The 17136-nt window shown below is 43.2% G+C and overlaps 1 protein-coding gene across 2 annotated transcripts in view; it reads right to left on the reverse strand.

The window, feature by feature from the left end:
• ppp2r5a (protein phosphatase 2, regulatory subunit B', alpha isoform) overlaps positions 1-17136 on the reverse strand; it is an 83003-nt gene that overhangs the window by 38024 nt on the left and 27843 nt on the right. For both annotated transcript variants that reach the window (XM_056294307.1, XM_056294308.1), the window contains exon 2: positions 8866-9062. In XM_056294307.1, the coding sequence (XP_056150282.1) occupies positions 8866-9062 (197 nt within the window). The remainder of the gene's footprint in view (positions 1-8865; positions 9063-17136) is intronic.

Below are 17136 nucleotides of genomic sequence, written 5' to 3' on the forward strand. Positions count from 1 at the left end.
TAACCAATAAGAGGGTCGGAAACACCTGGCCATGTGGGGTTCACATCCACACATGCTACCCAACGCTCACGTGACATACGAGTGAGAGCAGCAAATGAAGAAAACGACTTGCCACGCTACGCTTTGGCTCTATCAGTGACGTTCCTCTTGTGGAAACGACCTGGGCAGAACCCGACATCGAAGAGGTGGCTTCAGTGTCGCCATATGAACAAGAATCAAAATGGCACTGTGAAATTACTCAGGCGACAGCAGAGTTCATAGGGAAAGATATGATGCCCCTTCAACACAGTGACCAAGGCTGGCTTTACGGCTTTGGTAAAGACACGGTATAAATGGTGCACCATGCCATCCCGCACATGTTTTCGCCAGGTTGTCGTACCGGAGTTATATAAAACGTGCAGGCAGAGAGTGACAACGGAGCTAAAAAATTGCAAAATAAATGGCTGTTGTGTTTTTTTTTAATCTGGCAGGAGAAGAGGTCCCGTACTGAAACCGTTTTGAAGCCTCAAAGTGCAAAGCCCTCTGCAGAAAAGGCAATGACGTCTCTCGGCAGCTTTTTCCAGACCAGTGTGGCACCTCCTGCTCTGCTTGTGCAATTTGAAGAAGTTGTAGAGTCTGAAGTGAACAGTTACCCCATGACCCCCACCATCAATGGAGAAGATCCCCTGGCCCGGTGGAAGCTGCACAAGATCAACTTTCCACGACTAAGCAAGTTGCCCCGCAAGTATCTTTGTGCACCAGCCACGACCCCCCCCCCCCCCAGACGTCTGTTTAGCACTGGAGGGAATATAGTAACTTGTACTGGCTTGTCCTTAAAACCAGTAGAAGTCGATATGCTGGCTTTCCTGGCAAAAAACCTGTAAGCTACTGAGAACCACACAGCAGGATGACATAGTGCCTGGCAGCGCCATACTCCCTATGCACTTTAGTCTGTGTGGTTTGTTACTGTTACTGACTGGATATCAGTAAAATTAATATTTATATTAATAATCACATATTACATGTTTATTACAATGACTTTTGCGTTATCCAAATATTTTTTAGAGTAGAGCCTTTCTTATATTTCTGCACTTCAGCTTGTGTGATTTGTTATTGATTGGAGAGCAGTAAAATTCGTATTTATGTTCATATTAATGTTCACACCCAGGCCTGTTGCTCTGCAGGGCTCTGTCATTACTTTTTCAGATTTTGTTAATAAAGAAACTAACCAATGCGCTAACCACTGCGGCATGGTGGCGCAGTTTTTAGCGCGGTCGCCTCACAGCAACAAGGTCCTGGGTTCGAGCCCCAGGGTTGTCCAACCTTGGGGGTTGCCCCAGGTCGTCCTCTGTGTGGAGTTTGCATGTTCTCCCCATGTCTGCGTGGGTTTCCTCCGGGTGCTCCGGTTTCCTCCCACAGTCCAAAGACATGTAGGTCAGGTGAATCAGCCGTACTAAATTGTTCCTTGTGTGTGTGTGTGTGTGTGGGTCCTGTGATGGACTGGCCTGTCCAGGGTGTCTCCCTACCTGCTGCACAAAGACTGCTGGGATAGGCTCCAACATCCCCGTGACCCTGAATAGGATAAGCGGTTTGGATAATGGATGGATGGAGATGTGTGTGTGTGTGTGTGTGTGTGTGTGTGTGTGTGTGTGTGTGTGTGTGTGTGTGTGTGTGTGTGTGTGTGTGTGTGTGCGTGCGTGTATATACACTACCGTTCAAAAGTTTGGGATCACATTGAAATGTCCATATTTTTGAAGGAAAAGCACTGTACTGTTCAATGAAGATAACTTTAAACTAGTCTTAACTTTAAAGAAATACACTCTATACATTGCTAATGTGGTAAATGACTATTCTAGCTGCAAATGTCTGGTTTTTGGTGCAATATCTACATAGGTGTATAGAGGCCCATTTCAAGCAACTATCACTCCAGTGTTCTAATGGTACAATGTGTTTGTTCATTGGCTCAGAAGGCTAATTGATGATTAGAAAACCCTTGTGCAATCATGTTCACACATCTGAAAACAGTTTAGCTCGTTACAGAAGCTACAAAACTGACCTTCCTTTGAGCAGATTGAGTTTCTGGAGCATCACATTTGTGGGGTCAATTAAACGCTCAAAATGGCCAGAAAAAGAGAACTTTCATCTGAAACTCGACAGTCTATTCTTGTTCTTAGAAATGAAGGCTATTCCATGCGAGAAATTGCTAAGAAATTGAAGATTTCCTACACCGGTGTGTACTACTCCCTTCAGAGGACAGCACAAACAGGCTCTAACCAGAGTAGAAAAAGAAGTGGGAGGCCGCGTTGCACAACTGAGCAAGAAGATAAGTACATTAGAGTCTCTAGTTTGAGAAACAGACGCCTCACAGGTCCCCAACTGGCATCTTCATTAAATAGTACCCGCAAAACACCAGTGTCAACATCTACAGTGAAGAGGCGGCTGCGGGATTCTGGGCTTCAGGGCAGAGTGGCAAAGAAAAAGCCATATCTGAGACTGACCAATAAAAGAAAAAGATTAAGATGGGCAAAATAACACAGACATTGGACAGAGGAAGACTGGAAAGAAGTGTTGTGGACGGATGAATTTAAGTTTGAGGTGTTTGGATCACAAGGAAGAACGTTTGTGAGACGCAGAACAAATGAAAAGATGCTGGAAGAATGCCTGACGCCATCTGTTAAGCATGGTGGAGGTAATGTGATGGTCTGGGGTTGCTTTGGTGCTGGTAAGGTGGGAGATTTGTACAGGGTAAAAGGGATTCTGAATAAGGAAGGCTATCACTCCATTTTGCAACGCCATCCCATACCCAGTGGACAGCGCTTGATTGGAGCCAATTTCATCCTACAACAGGACAATGACCCTAAACACACCTCCAAATTGTGCAAGAACTATTTAGAGCAGAAGCAGGCAGCTGGTATTCTATCGGTAATGGAGTGGCCAGCGCAGTCACCAGATCTGAACCCCATTGAGCTGTTGTGGGAGCAGCATGACCGTATGGTACGCAAGAAGTGCCCATCCAACCAATCCAACTTGTGGGAGCTGCTTCTGGAAGCGTGGGGTGCAATTTCTCCAGATTACCTCAACAAATTAACAGCTAGAATGCCAAAGGTCTGCAATGCTGTAATTGCTGCAAATGGAGGATTCTTTGACGAAAGCAAAGTTTGATGTAAAAAAAATCTTATTTCAAATACAAATCATTATTTCTAACCTTGTCAATGTCTTGACTCTATTTTCTATTCATTTCACAACATATGGTGGTGAATAAGTGTGACTTTTCATGGAAAACACAAAATTGTTTGGGTGATCCCAAACTTTTGAACGGTAGTGTATATATACATATATAGTCATAAAGAATTTATTCAAAGAATTGACTTGCCTCACTGGATTTTATATATATACATATATATATATATATATAAATGAATTATTGAATAACAAATAAACAAAAAAATAAAGAAACAACTTAATCAAATCTGTTCAAGGGAAACTTTTATCCCCATCTTGCCAATAATGACAGGGTGGACACAAGAGGCTAAACCCATGGTTACCATTGATGAGAAAGCTGGCTCTGGCCCGGCTTGGGCTCAGCCTCAATGATCAAAGTAGCCCTCAATGCTGTAGCATAATAGACTGCACTTTAAACACCCACCGCTTCATTACCATGTGATGCCAAGCGTGGAGTGTTTGAGAGAGCCATTACCAAGCCGGTTGTGTGTCTCATAGAGCAGCTGTTATCAGCCTGACCTCATTCAGAACCTTCTCTAGAGTTCAGGACCTTTGCTCTAATGGGAGTCCTCTCATTGGAACCACAACCCTGTCTCTTTTTCAAATATTCACATCTCATATTTAACTGTGGGAAACTAGGTTTGCAGCATAAGTTAATTGTTGAGAGACAAAACAATAATGAGATGATAACACTTATGCGGTTATTGTGCTTTTCTGTTAAATGTTGATGTTATCATCATATATTGAAACAGCAATAATTTAGAAGCCACCCATATCAACAGGGAAAATTCCCTTGTCTGTCTATTTGGTCCATTCTTGGTGTTCCCACAATTCCCACGTTGCATTTTGCAAGCAACTACCCACCTTGCATGGGAAAACAAGTAAGTATTTACTGTGCAACTTCGCAACTTTTATACGTCATGTCTGATCAAGGCAATGAAAATGGGATTTCAATTTCCTGGATGGATTTCCCATTTCAAGTTCCTTTTGTTGTATTTCACATGTGAGGTGAAAAGACAAAACAGATTGCTTTCTGGAAACTTGCCATCGCACTATGTTTGGATGCAGCGCTGCGAGAAAGACACAGCAAAGGGTACAACTCTTAAATTTCAATGGCTTTAAACTTCGCAAGCAATGGCTAATAGTGATAAAACACCCTATTTAGGTTAACACACTGGCAAGTATAGTTAAAAATATGCGAGTATGCAAGTTGCGTTTCACCCAGGCTGATTATGATAGGGACACGGAAGAACAAATGTTTGGTGGAAAAGAAAATCCTGAAGCCAGATGCTGTTCACTCAATTTCTCACGGCTGACAAAGATTCTTAACTGACAGCAGGAGAACCAAGTTGAATGAAGGAGAGTTAATTTTTATTACATAAATAACGATTTTCAAACATTAGCAAATGTGAACAACAGCGTGTCGTTTTCCTGCAACAGCTAGGATCTACAGCAACGACATTGGGATGTCATTCGGACTGGACAAGTGCGGTCGAATGGTGGCAAAAAGAGGAAAGGTGGTGAGCACTGAAGGGATTGACATGGCAGGATAACAGACATACAGGACAGTTACTAGTACCTGAGTGTGAAAACCACGAGGAGGTTAGCTATAGTCAAATACTTCCAGAGAGTGAGGCAGGTCCTGAAGAGCCAGCTCAATGGGAAGAATAAGATCCAAGCCATCAACACATATGCCCTACCAGTCATCAGATACCAAGCTGGAATAATAAGGTGGCCAAAGGAGGAGCGATAAAGGCTACAGATGTCAGGACACAGAAAGTAGTGATCGATGTAGCAATCCCGAGTGCTGGCAACATCAGGAAGAAAGAGCATGAGAAGCCAGAGAAATACCAAGGGTTTAAGGAAGAACTTGATCAGATCACAGAAAGTTGAATCAGTTCATCTGGACACATTTATTGAGAGAAACGTTTCATCACTCAGCTAAGTGTCCTCTTCAGTCTCAACTGACTGAAGGTATCCCCACCCTCATAAACGATACAGTGGCATAACGACTGAAAACAACAATCAGTTTGATATGCAAATTGCTGTGACCATTAACTAGAGCATTAACTAGCAAAACTAGGCAGGAAAAACTGAGTAATGGTATCCCTTCTCCGACCAGTTTACAAGGAAGTTTCACTTGAACAAGGTACTTAAAACACCAAGGCCAGTAAAACAAGTGTCGGACGGATGTCTTTAGTGGCACTGTCGGAGCGGGGGACCCATGCGGACCCGGTCCAGACTAGAAAAGAGGTTTACATTGTACACTGTGCCGTTTTTCGGGTGAAAATGATGCACCTCGGGCCGCCGTCGTCGTTTCATATGGCTGAACTTTGAAATGTTAGCTAAATACATAGTTTACAGTTGCACTATTACCAAACAACTAGCGGCAGCTAGCAAAAAGCTAACATAGTTAATGCTGTTTAGAAGTTACAAAGGAAATATGTTACATGCAGAAAGCATTCATTTGACTGTTGGTTGAGTAAAAGAAATGCCTAACTTACAAACCGACTCCCACTCACTGTCGCAGTCCCAGGATAAACAGCACAATATCAGACTTCAAAACTAATCTATGAAAACCTCAGGACTTCTGCATTAGGTTATGGAAACACTCCTCACTGAAATGACCATTGCATATAGACAGTCCCTCCAGGTTTATAGGCATGTGAGCCAGATGTCTGTAAATAAACTCAAACCATTTCAGCAGTATAGTAGGATTTTTTTTGGGAGATAGTGTAAGGAAGCTCCAGGGTCCAGTTTCCATCCCAAAACTGCACACTCGACCATGTTTGCTGTCAAAACTTTCACTATGCTAATGCAAACGTGCTCTCTGTACTGACAAGTCCACTCTGCGCAGAAGCTTTCAGGTTTCTTTGCCTGCCCTGCATTTGCATATTAGACAGCGATTGGCTTTCGGATTTGTGAAGTACCAAATCTAGCTTACCCGGGGTACGTTTGAATCCCAGATTTTAGGGAAGTGCACCAATAGCTCCTCCTCCAGTAGAGAAATGGGAAAACACCGCTCTAGCGACAAACTTTGCATGACAAGTCAGTATAGTCAAGGCCAAACATTTTAGGGGACACAAACATAAGAAAAAAACTTTTTTGAGTGGAAGGGTACTTTAAGGAAACAACTACATTCTCAAAATAAGACACTTCAACCTGTCAATCAATTTTGCACTCAGATACATGCTTTCTGTTGCCCTACTTTACTTTAATATTGCCATTCAATTTCTCTGTGCCTAATATAGGTGTACTGTTAAACGCATTAAGAATACAAAAAAGGGAAGCGCTAGAGGCTGAGAAACAGAAAGGGGTTTCCTCTTTTCAGAATATAACTCTAAAAGGGTATGACTAAAACAATTGCATCATATCTTGCCCATAAGTAATCTGATGTCCCATTGCCTCATACGGGGTCATTTATATTCTTATCTAGCCACACTGTTGTGTGTAATGTAGAGTGAACCATGGCAGCAATGCTGTGATTCTTGTACTCTAAATGCTGCACTGTGAGAGTCATGATGCTGTAGCAGGGAACTAGGATGCTCATTTCCATACTGTACTGATCTAAATATAAAGAACAGGAGGGCTGACTGGCAGTTAAAGATAGAACATATGACCGGAAGTTCAAATGCTGGATCCCTGCAACAACCCGTGCATCCATCTCTCAATATCTTTCACTGACTGTGAATACCAGGTACCTTAATTTTTACAAGCTACATCCTTTTTGTGTCCATTCTTCAGTCCCTACAAGATCATCCCTGTCACTAAATACTAAACTCTCTAGAGATATGGATATATATAGGGATATGGGAAAGCAGGGGAACCAATTCCTAATTTTAAAATATGGCAAGTGCTTAAGGATTATATAGGAGGATCTTATTTTTCAACTATATTTCCGGGAAAGGGAGGAACTCCAAAGGCAAATAGTTTGACTTACCAATCTTTTCCCCTACCACATGCCCTTGCATGCAAGCCACTGTGCAAGGCCTAATGCACTTGTCCCGACAAAGTTAAATCAAACTGAAAGGGAAATCTCAGGTTTGCTTCCACGGTCATTGCTTCCAATGTGTGATTAACATAGTAACTACAGTCAAGAGGCTAATAATGGCCGATCACAGGAGTTTATCTGCACTGGACTTGGATGTTGAAGCATTAAAATGGTTGTAAACCCTTTATTTTTTTACTATAAGAGCTGAAAATGTTAAGTTATTTCCCTTGGGTAGTAGACAGACTGCCCCGGTGATAAAATCGATTGAGACTACATATCTTGGTCACTGTGAGGGAGAAAATTCATGCTCTGTTTCTTTCAACATAAACACCTCTTACTGCATTGCTTTTACATGTTGGGTCCTACGCATTAGACCTATAAAATATGTGGCAAGTAAAAAAGGCCAGCATTAGCCAACCAAACTCTCTGGATAGACTTGTGAAAAGCTGAGTCAGTTTCCCCAACCCACCATCTCTTTCCTCTTCATCTACTCCCATTTTGAGTGTTTATTTAGTCTTTACACACTTTTTGGACACTGTTTATCAAACATTTGCATCCATTTGACACTGTTAGGTATGACCTATACGTTTATCAAAAGTCAAGGAAAAGCCACACATTTTAAATAAACTTGTCCAATTACTTATTTTTCTGATTGGTAAAGGTTGTGAGTCCCATCCATGAGTGCCGAACCTTTTTCCAACATCATGACAATACAAGTGATTCATGAGAACCCTGTGACATTGAAAGGACGAGGGTGCGGGGTGCAGAAGGCATCATACTAGACCGCTATGTTAGTCAAACAAAACAATACCACATCTTGTGTTGTAATCAGACCACTTATGTCACAGCTCTCACCAGGAAATTACTGCAATCACAACCGAACATCCAAATATGCTCAAACCTGACAGAACTGGCTTATCACAAATGTGTATTCAGTTCTGGCAGGTAGTAGTCAAACTGAAGAAATGCATGTCTGTCACGGTCAACAATGGATACAACATGGACAGCTGTTTATGTGGTTTCCATGATGATATGGCTTATAAATGACTACTTCTGTATTTGGGAATAATCAAATTGTTTGCCATGCCATCATATAGTTTATGTAGTTGATACTTTGAATAGGTCAGTAAAAACATATATAGTGTATTAATGGTGAATTTGAATAGCTGGAAGCTATGTGAAATCACATATGACCATGAGTTGGGGTGGCGGAACGGCTCCTGCAACTATCAGTTTAGAAAAGGAGGAAAGGATGACTGATTTGGGTATTTGGGTGAGGAAGGCTATATCAAGTACCTTGTCAACCATTTTCCTTGCCTTTGACCGAGTGTTCAGTTCAGATTGTGTATACACCAATGTTCAGTTTACAATGAACAGGGTTGGACTGTGTAGATAAGATATTGGGCAACAGCGGTTAGTGTTACTTAAGCAATCATTCTCTTGCAATGTAGGCAAAACCACCGTGGGTACAAATCTACAAGAGCTCTTTCCTTGTTTTTGTTTTTTATCACAGACTTGAAAAGTTAAATCTTATCCAATCTGAGTGTCTGGTGTTTTTGACATCCTTGAAGAAAATACCCCTCGAATAAGTGCCCCTGGCACTGCTGATATTGCCAGAGTCAAGAAGGTCATGGTGTTTGGCTGGAGTAATAAGACTAGATATGGGACCTCACCATGTTGGTGATCTCCGGATATGCAGACTCCACTAGCACCCCCCTGTTGGTGGAGACGTAGTCCACCAGCTCATTGAGAGTGGCTCTCTTAATCTCCTTGCTCTTCAGGTCCATGACGGTGTCCATAAAGTCAAAGAGCATGCAGCACTGCTGGAGCTTCTGTGTGAACAGCTCCTGCTGCTCTGCAGAAGGGGCATCTGAAAGCACACAGAAAATGGGAGATAGTTAGGGACATTTCGAGGTTTCGGTTTTATAAAATCATTCAGTTTCTTCAAAGCAAAAGTTCACAGACAGAGAAAGGTGAGGGTGTGATACATATATCTAGGATTTGTAGGTGCCATGATTTAAGGGTGGGGTGGGGGTAGGAGTGTAGTGAATGGACTGAGTGATTGGATGTTTTCCCTGTGCCACACAGGGACAGCCCTGTCATTACAGGATTTGATTGTAAAGCCTTTTATGGATTAGACAGTGAGTGCGTTCAGGGTTATTAGAGCTGTCAAACTTGACCCCTGCTAGGACTATAAAAAGCATTTGGCAGGTGTCCATAAATACACTGACACACTGCAAAGCCATTTCTGCTCCTGCACAGTGTCAGCCTGTTGTGACAGGAGTATTTCTGTTCAACACCGGCAGGATACAGCTTCACTACCAACACCGCGAGTTTAATTTACAGCCGCCCAAGAACCCAATACGAAAAGACTCGGAGGTTATGCAAATACAGACGCAATCCAAGCCACATGTTGGCACTATGGGGGTGTACTGGGACCAATAACACTGAAACTCAACGTTGGAGGGCCACATGAAATACTTTCACTTACAAATATCAGTGTTACACACAGATTGCTTGCTGCGTTCAGGGAAAGCTTTATACTTTCAACAAGACCTAAGAAACATTTATTGTTGTATTGTTAACTTTTTTGCACATAGCACTGGTGCTACAAAGGTTTGATAGTTTTGTATCACAGGCTACAAAATTGTAGTACGAGTATAAAACGTCTGTTACCATCTCTAAAAACAACCACAAGTAGTGCAGTTCTTCACTTAAACAGGTATCCATCCATCCATCCATTATCCAAACCGCTTATCCTGCTCTCAGGGTGGCGGGGTTGCTAGAGCCTATCCCAGCAGTCATTGGGCGGCAGGCGGGGAGACACCCTGGACAGGCCGCCAGGCCATCACAGGGCCAACACACACACACACACACACACACACATTCACACCTAGGGACAATTTAGTATGGCCGATTCGCCTGACCTACCCGTTTTTGGACTGTGGGAGGAAACTGGAGCCCCTGGAGGAAACCCACAAAGACACGAGGAGAACATGCAAACTCCACACAGAGGACGACCCGGGACGACCCCTTAAGGTTGGACTACTCTGGGGCTCAAACCCAGGATATTCTTACTGTGAAGCAACCGCGCTAAAAACTGCGCCACCATGTCGCCCTTAACAGGTACGTGACTAAACAGGTATGTGACTGACAAAGGACATTAATGTTGGATAGAGGGCACAAAAAATCCAAACCTTAACAAGAAATGTTTTCAGACAAACATTTTCTTTATTTGCCCACAACGGTAAATTACAGGGACATACAAAACATCAATATTACGCTTCAAATGAGCAGGGAAAATCGTGTGTGTGTGTGTGTGTGGGTGCGCGTGTCTCACTGATCTAGCATGTCTGCTAGCACTTCTTTCCTATTTGGCCCCGAAGAAGACATCCATTTCGCTGCTACCTGGCCAGGGCTGAATTCCTACAATGGGCAGCCTTCTGTGCTGACACGGATTAAGTCTTCAGCAGTGGAGACGTGGAGGATGCTGCAGGTAGTATTCTTAATGTGATTTTGTGCCAAAAATCCACACTCACACTGAGCGGAGGACTCCCAAGGGATTGTGGGAATTGGTGATGGATGTATGGAGTCTATGCAGCTGGGGACATGATTTTCAAATCGCACAATAGACCACAACTACCAAGTAGAATAGCGATGTGCCACTCTTACTTCCCACAAACAAGCGGATCTGTCTCACACACACGCAAAACTGTACTGCACGGGTGCTGCTACTGCTAACACCAACACCACCACCAACTTAAATTTATATAGCGTCTTTCAAGGGATCCAAGGATGCTGTACACATAGTGGAGCAGACAAAACAAATAATAACAGAAAATAAAAACAGCAAAGATTGCCAGGGATGGGGACGTTCGGGTAGCAAAGCGGTCTATTCCATTGCCTACCAACACGGGGCTCACCGGTTCGAATCCCCATGCTACCTCCGGCTTGGTCGGGTGTTCCTACAGACACAATGGGCCGTGTCTGCGGGTGGGAAGCCGGATGTGGGTATGTGTCCTGGTCGCTGCACTAGCGCCTCCTCTGGTCAGTCAGGGTGCCTGTTCGGGGGGGAGGGGGAACTGGGGGGAATAGTGTGATCCTCCCATGCGCTACGTCCCCCTGGCGAAACTCCTCACTGTCAGGTGAAAAGAAGCGGCTGGAGGTTCCACGTGTATTGACATGTATCGGAGGAGGCATGTGGTAGTCTGCAGCCCTCCCCAGATCGGCAGAGAGGGTGGAGCAGTGACCGGGACGGCTCGGAAGAGTAGGGTGATTGGACGAATACAATACCCCCCCCCCAAAAAAAGAGATTGCTAGGGATAATAGAAGTGACTAGAGATCATAGGCCTTGGTGAACAAATACATTTTCATGAGTTATTTAAAAGTGTCCAAAGAAGCAGCGTTGCGGACTCATCACCGCCAAGTCCTGGACTTGACTCAGACTACATAAGCATCAGTCTAGGACTTGACTCGGACTCGCCCCCATAAAGACTTGGTCTGAACTTGGTTGGGCCTTGGGTTGTCTTGACTACAAGGGGATTAAAGAGGATAAATCTGTAACCTGTCTGCAACAAACACATATACACAGGGGTGCTGCCAGGGAATCTGGACCCCTTGATATCACGTTGACAAAACTAAGATTTTTTTTCCAGGCCCATGTCAGTCAGGGTCCCTTGGAATGTTCCTAACTCTTACCCCCCCATACAGCACAATCGCATGCACACAAAGGCAAACAAACACACATGCAGTCTGCTGCTTCAGAGGAAATGTTAACATGAACGGAGTGGAATGGGAACAAGGTGTGTCAAGGTGCAGTTTCTTCGTGAGAGGCAACACATTTTCACATTATGCAACCACACAGACATACACCCAGAAAAAGAATGTGGCACAGGAAGAAAGCACAGACGACCACTGCCAAAAAATTCCTACTGCTTCACACCTAATGAAAATGTTCCAGTGGTGCTAAGAACTATTAAAAGTACTGACGCAACTGACAGGTCAGACCAATGGGAACTGGTGTAACTAGACCCAGACTGCATGTCCAGTAGTAGTTCCTTTTACCTTCCTTTCACCAAAGCAATGCATCATGGAACATTCCATGTTGTAGAGTCAAACAGCAACAAAAGAAAAGCTATATGAAACACCATGATACACCTCTAGAGCATACTCTGGGTTAGTAAGACAGTAAAAATTCTTCCTTTATTAGTACAAAAGCAAGCATGACTTGATCGTGCATACGGGATGGAAAACTTAAGTGTGAGGGCTGGAATAAGTCCATGTGTTCAATGCAGTATCGGATTTGAACATGGACAATGAAGGTTTGCAACCTACAGTAGCAAATGGAAAATACAGCCTCATCGATTGAGTGACATGTGATCAGGGTTTTTCATGCACTGACATTTTTATTCGTTGGCTACAAAAATGAATTTATTATATTAGATTGTTTTATTATGTTATTTTATTATGTTTACATTTATTTATTTGATTATATTATTTTATTATAATATAATCAAATAAAAAAATATAAACATAATTATTATTTTACTATGTTTTATTAGCCCCTGTGAAGGCCTGCCTGCCGCCCAATGCCTGCTGGGATGGGCTCCAGCACCCCCATGACCCTGAGAGCAGGATAAGCAGCTTGGATAATGGATGGATGGATGTTTTATTATATTCTATGGGCCATCAAAGACAAATTAGGGGGACCAACTTAGAAAAAAAAGAGGCAGTAACCAGTTTTACCAACTTAACAGCTGGCGACAAAGGCTATATTGCAAGTTCAACCTAAACCTAAGGGAGATACCTAGCTAGCTGCTGTGTGTGTAGCGCACCGTGGATGGAATCTGCTCAAATTCATAAAAACCATCTGAAACGCCATTTTGAATGGTTAAAAGCCCAAATGAGGGCAATATATGTTTAGTGATCTAGGGATAATAGCCATCTACTTAGCAAATACTTACAAGTACTTTTACCTCAGTAAGAGAGGGTCAGTACAGTACAACACTGGCCTATGCACTCATTCGTACGCCATCTATAACAAGAGAGTTCGGTGTTTGCAGGCAGGGTGTACATCTACAACCAATAATGCTTGTATTAACAACCGAGTCCTCCTGTAAACCTATTAAGAGTTTTGGAGCCCAAACTGGAGAGGGGTCCTGGTCCCTGCTGGCGAGTGCTTCACACACACGCTACGCACCACCAAAAGACATTTGTGAGACAGGAAAAACCTTGGCGATATAGAATACCACCTGCTGAAAGCACCTAGAGATTAAGTAATGCTCTTCTCCATTTGCAGAGCTTCAGTTTATTTCCTCTTAAAAGCATGCTGCAGGACCTCTCCTTATTTAGATTAATGAATTAAATGAGGTATAAACTTAGCCCTAGCCTTCATTTGTTGCAAAATTCCCCAAGCCTTCCAAAATCAGGGGAGCCAAATCAGGCAACAATGACATCAGAGCTACATTATTACATATACTACTTGGCCAGGTCAAGATAAAGTTATGCATGTCAAATTATCCTAAAGAAGATAACGTGGGGGACTTGGGCTACAATTTACATGTCCCATTCACTTTGGCGGAGTATTTCATGTAATTTTACTTGAGGTATCAAAATAATTGTGAATTAAAAAATAATAAATAAATGTGATATCTCAATTGGATTTTGCAGATGAAATGGTGTTAGTTTTTTGCATATGTAAATCATACAATTAAAAAATCTACAGTATGTATTCATTCAATTCAACATCACACTTTGAGCTTTTTATCATTTTATTTATGCTGAGATTCTTTGATTAAATATTGCTTCAGTGTTGTTACATTTACTGCACTCTAGTTCATATAGATTACAAAGGTTTTGCATGTTATCATCAGCCTTTATTTTACCAGGGAAAACACAATACTGAATACACAATACAAAATAGACAATACAGGGAAAAACAATTAAATAAAATAAAACAAAATACTAATATATATCAATTACACCGAAGACTTAGGGCGGCACAGCGGCACAGTGGTTAGCGCCGTCGTCTCACAGCAAGAAGGTCCTGGGTTCGAACCCCGGGATTGTCTAAACTTGGGGGTCATCCCAGGTCGTCCTCTATGTGGAATTTGCATGTTCTCCCCGTGTCTGCGGTGGGTTTTCTCCGGGTGCTCCAGTTACCCCCACCATCAAAAAGACATGCATGTTAGGGTTAATACTCCTGTCTGTGCCCCTGACCGAGGCATAGCAAGACGAACTGGAGTTGCCCACTGCTGCTAGCTACACAGCTAGGATGGGTTAAATGCAGAATGTAATTTCACTATCAAATCAAATCAAAACAAGACTTTGCAAAATGCATTGTTTTTGACACCATGCTTCAGTCTTCTGCTCAACTGCAGAAGTGCACAGTACACTCGCTTCTTCAGCGGCAATTCTGCAGCTACTTTTTTAGTCCTGTTTCTCCAATTCCTATACCCCCCACCTGACTCCTCCAATTAGAGACGCCCCGATATCACTTTTTCACTTCCGATACCACAGTTTTGGCCATCTGCCGATACCAATATCAACCCAATATTTTGTGTACTCTTGTACTACTACTACTACTACTACTACTACTTTCAGCTGCTCCCGTTAGGGGTCGCCACAGCGGATCATCTGTTTCCATCGCTTCCTGTCCTCTGCATCTTCCTCTGTCACGCAAGCCACCTGCATGTACATATAATAATAATAATAATAATAATAATAATAAAATACATGGAAGCACTTTGCTTATGGCAGCCAGTTACCCACCTAAAAACATCTCACTCAAATGGAGAACAAACAAATACTAGGTTATGAAAGAACTGCCACCCTTTATTCAAACACTACAAAAAAAACAACAACAAAAAACACAAACAAAAAAAACACAAAAAAAACCAGGTACTGCAGTACTTAAACCGACCAACAGGTTTAAAGTCAAAATTTAAACAGCATTCAGTATTAAAAAAAAATAATCCAAAACTATCCCTTACAGTGCAGCCATGTGCAAATGGCACTGTAAAACACAACTTAAATATGTATAACATTCCAAATAAATAACATTAACAAACAGTTTAAACTGACCTTACTGACCTAGCTGCTTTATTTTTAACAATTGTAAAAATAAAACAAAAAAAATCACTTTCACAGGTGCCATTTCTCTGTAGCAAAGCTCTTGAACATATTAATTTTGCTCACATAACCATGAGGAGCAGATTCTTCTTTAGGACCATAAGCTTTTCAGCGGTCTCCACTGTCAGCCTGCTCCTTCTTACATCAGTAATAGTTGAGCCGGTGCTAAAGAGCCTCTCACTCTCTACACTTGTGCAGGGAGCACAGAGACATTTAGCTGCCGTGGCTGCCAAGGATGGCAGTCCAGGTTGGTTGGCTTTCCAGTAAAGCAAGGGATTGTCCGACCATGGAATAGTTGCCTCACTGAGGTAGGTCTTCACTTGAATTTGTGCACTTGTGGTTATCCCAGGACCAGGTAATACCATGCTTTCCTCCAGGATTTCATCAAAGACACTGCCAAGGCTGCTGGTAGCTGTGCCTGCAGCCTCCATCCGTGGAGTCTGGTCTGCTGGCTTGGAGGTTGTAGTTTCAGGTGGTCTTCAACACTTCCTCCATCTTCCCTACCTCTGCCAATAATGCTTCCTTTCCAAGTCTCAAAGTGTCTGCATTTGTTAAGTACCTGGTATGATAAAATATCCATCATTATCCAAACCGCTTATCCTGCTCTCAGGGTCGCGGGGATGCTGGAGCCTATCCCAGCAGTCATTGGGCGGCAGGCAGGGAGACACCCTGGACAGGCCGCCAGTCCATCACAGGGCCGACACACACACACACACACACACACACACACACACACACACACACACACACACACACACACACACACACACACACACACACACACACACACACACACTCAAACCTAGGGACAATTTAGTACGGCCGATTCACCTGACCTACATGTCTTTGGACTGTGGGAGGAAACCGGAGCACCCGGAGGAAACCCATGCAGACACGGAGAGAACATGCAAACTCCACAAAGAGGATGACAACCCCCAAGGTTGGACTACCCCGGGGCTCAAACCCAGGACCTTCTTGCTGTGAGGCGACCGCGCTAACCACTGCACCACTGTGCTGCCCAAAGATAAAATATAGCAAATATTAATAGTCAAATAATTTCTTTAATGTCAATTATTTGTCTGCTCTTATACTTGATATGTGAAAACAATGAAATGGTAGTGGAAATTCCATACACTCTCTCTCTCTCTCTCACACACACACACACACAAAGTTGAATCAGATTAGGCTAACAGAAATTCCCTTACCTGTCTTTGTAACGTGGCTCTAGCAGAGTTGCAACCGAGTATAATGGTTCGGACTCCATGTCGTTAAAACGTCCGCTGACTGCGTCAAGGAAGGTACTTTTCATTGTCTTAATCCCCTGGTCAGCCTTGTTTTCCCGACCGAGAACACTTTTCCCCTCGTTTTCCCGACCGAGAACACGTTTTCCGGACTGAGGACACCCACAATGGGGATGACATCAGCTACAGATGTGGAGGAGGCACTCACCTCCCTTGTCATCTCCTCAGAACGTATCAGAACCATGGAAGCCTTCTCCAATAGGTCCTACTGGTTTGCTGTTAGTGTGGCTGGCAGGTCGTATTCAGCCATATATGCAGACAGTGCCCGTTTCTGTGCAATGAGGCTTTCAATCATGTACTGGGTGCCGTTCCACCTAGTTTGGACATCCTGCTGCAGATGCTTAGGCTGCATATTTAGCTCTGCTTGGATGTCTTCTAACCGTGACTAGGCAAGGGGCGAGTGTTTGAAGTGGCCTACTATTTTTCTCCCATTGGCCAGTGCATCACTTTCACTGTGCTGCGACAACAGTCCCTCATGCACAATTAGCTGCAGTGTGTGCGCGAAGCATCCTA

Source organism: Lampris incognitus, chromosome 15, assembly GCF_029633865.1.
Source record: "Lampris incognitus isolate fLamInc1 chromosome 15, fLamInc1.hap2, whole genome shotgun sequence".
NCBI lineage: Eukaryota > Metazoa > Chordata > Actinopteri > Lampriformes > Lampridae > Lampris > Lampris incognitus.